The sequence below is a fragment of the Penaeus japonicus genome, unplaced genomic scaffold (assembly GCF_977035675.1).
Source record: "Penaeus japonicus unplaced genomic scaffold, GWHDUDI00000001_assembly GWHDUDI00000025, whole genome shotgun sequence".
Classification (NCBI taxonomy): Eukaryota; Metazoa; Arthropoda; class Malacostraca; order Decapoda; family Penaeidae; genus Penaeus; species Penaeus japonicus.
Genome location: NW_028234427.1, coordinates 21,383,464 through 21,385,963, shown reverse-complemented (window position 1 = coordinate 21,385,963; position 2,500 = coordinate 21,383,464). Strand labels below are relative to the sequence as shown.

Genomic DNA, 2,500 nt, shown 5'->3' with positions numbered 1-2,500 from the left:
TATTGGCCTTTACTGGAATACCAATATATGTAGAAATAATAATATGTAATAATAATAAGAGGAAGAAGAAATAAGAAGCCAAAGCAATTGCTGGAATCTGCAGATGTATCATTCCAACTGACTTCTACACTGGTGTGCAGACCATGGAGATGGTTTGATGATCACTGCAGGTGCGTCAGTTCTTTCAATATTTGATTGCATCATTCTCCTTTACTTCTAAAATTAATTTTTACAAAACTGTCTCTTATCATCCCTTTACAATGCAGTATATATATATATATATTTGGTCTATTCATAACTACCCCTAAATATATAAAAATAACTGTAAAATATATGTTCTTTATTGGATATAATTGCAGACGGGTTATTTTCGTCTCTGGCACTGATAACGGTACTGTATTGGAATGACCTAGGAATATAGACGGCCATGCTATGCTCCTTTACACAAAAATTGCCCAAATTTCAACCACACCAGAAAAAATATTGGTCCTTGCATAGCATGTACATTAGAAATCTTGTTGGAAAATAAAATGCTCTTGAGTCTGGCCTTAACAAAAAAAAATTCTTCTTTTGTCTAAAGACATGCAAACCAATAACAAATACAATCTTAGCTTGAGCAGGAATAAAACTGGTCATTTTTTGAACTCTAAATAAATGCTAATTTTATGTGTAACTGTTTATCATTGTGTAGCTCTAGAGTAAATATTCATCCTTTTTTTAATATAATAAATCTCATACATTTCCCTGTCACCGAGTAAAGCCTTCTGCGTTAACAAAAAGATGAGGAAAATCATGACTTGTGAAGTAAATGACATTTCTGACAGAAAAGTGGCAACCACTGGCAATATTAACCTACAGTCATGTTATATCTATATCAAAGGTTTTTGTTTTGCTTTTGCTGATTATGATTAAAACTACACCAATCAGTGACTTGGAAAATGTAATATACCCAGAGCATGGCCTTGTGCAAACAGCACAGTACTTAAAATTCCAGACAATATGGAAATGGAACTGGGCTAGAGAAAAAATTCTGAGAACGAAAAAAATGTTCATCTCCCGTTCTCAAAACCTTCCTAAATGACCTTGACGTAAGACCCTAAAGTAATCCCTCTACAATACTAATATCAAAACATCTCCCGATTTCCTCGGAGGACAAGGGTCACCTATCATGGGGAAAAGAGTAAGCGGAGCCCCGACATGAGATAACGGAGCTCAGAGCCCCCAGCAGCACCCACCTTATAGAGAACATCGAACTGCACGGGCGGAGGGAAAATTCGGAGCTCGTGACTCACTGCCTTGTACTGCATCACAACCACATTCAGCGCCGAGTTATACAGCGTTCCCGGGAACCACTTGAGGATAGACGCTGAAGCCATGGCGCACTTCGCAAGAACATCGAGCAGGTCCTTCCTTCAAAAGAGTCTCGGGTTCCTTCCTCTCTCAACACAGCTGATCAATGTCAGACGCCGCCATCTAAGGGCCGATCCGCGAACTCACCAACAACGAGTCTTGCCTCGTCACGGAGCCGTTTGAGGGCCTTTCCCTTCGCCAGGGGTCCTCTTGGATCGCTGGGTGATGCCGTGCCCTAGGAATGATGTTTGGCAGTTGCGTACAAATGGCGTATCATTACACAAGGGAATTTCAAGAACTGTGATCACACTGACACCAAAGAAAATGGTTATACGTAAAGGGATGATGTTCAGGAGGGACTTCGATGATATGCTTCGAGCGTAACAACGATAGCGGTGTATACTCCTAAAATGCTAACATTAGGTATTTAAGCCTTGGTATGCAAGGATGATACTAACCACATTGGTGTATATGAATATATGCATATACACCGCATGCGCGAATGCACTTATGCATGAATGCATACATAAATAAAGGCAAACATTATTCTCTCTCTCTCTATTCACGCACACACATACACACACATATGTATAAATACATACATACATATATATGTATATATGTAGATATACGTATATATATATATATATATATATATATATATATATATATATATATATTATTTATGTATGTATGTATGTATGTGCGTGCGTGTGGCATAACTACCTAAGAGACACCCCATTCCTCAAAAATCCAACTTTATTCGAGCAATATTCTATAAACTGACGTCGTCATGCGTCGGGCAGCAGAGCAGCGTCTTTGTTATAGTACCCTTGCCGGACAATTGGCGTCATTTTCCTATTCGTCCGCTTTGCCCAACTAGTCACATGATTACCCAAGAATAGTACTGGCAGATTTGCTATCCGCTTGATGCCATGATCAGCGTGATACAAGGACGGTGTTGCATTGCACTGTAGCATCAAGTTTGTTTGTTTATGTTTTATAAGAGAATCGAAAAATGGGAAATATGGACGACAAGGGCTTTGAAGGCTTTTACTCGTCTCTTAAAGAAGTGTTGTCGAGCACCCCCGCCCCCTCCTCCACTACAGCCAAAATGCTATTGTCCCCAGTGCACACGTACACACAACTA

At 39.4% G+C, this 2,500-nt stretch overlaps 1 protein-coding gene across 2 annotated transcripts in view; it reads right to left on the bottom strand.

Annotated features, from left to right (window-relative positions):
• Positions 1 to 1,640, bottom strand: part of Pat1 (Protein interacting with APP tail-1) — a 31,958-nt gene extending 30,318 nt beyond the window's left edge. Inside the window, exon 1 of one of the 2 annotated variants that reach the window (XM_086551458.1) lies at positions 1,236 to 1,640. In XM_086551458.1, the coding sequence (XP_086407584.1) occupies positions 1,236 to 1,376 (141 nt within the window). In that variant the 5' untranslated portion in view covers positions 1,377 to 1,640. The remainder of the gene's footprint in view (positions 1 to 1,235) is intronic. The other variant, XM_086551459.1, reaches the window with a different exon arrangement.
• Positions 1,641 to 2,500: the final 860 nt, after the last annotated feature.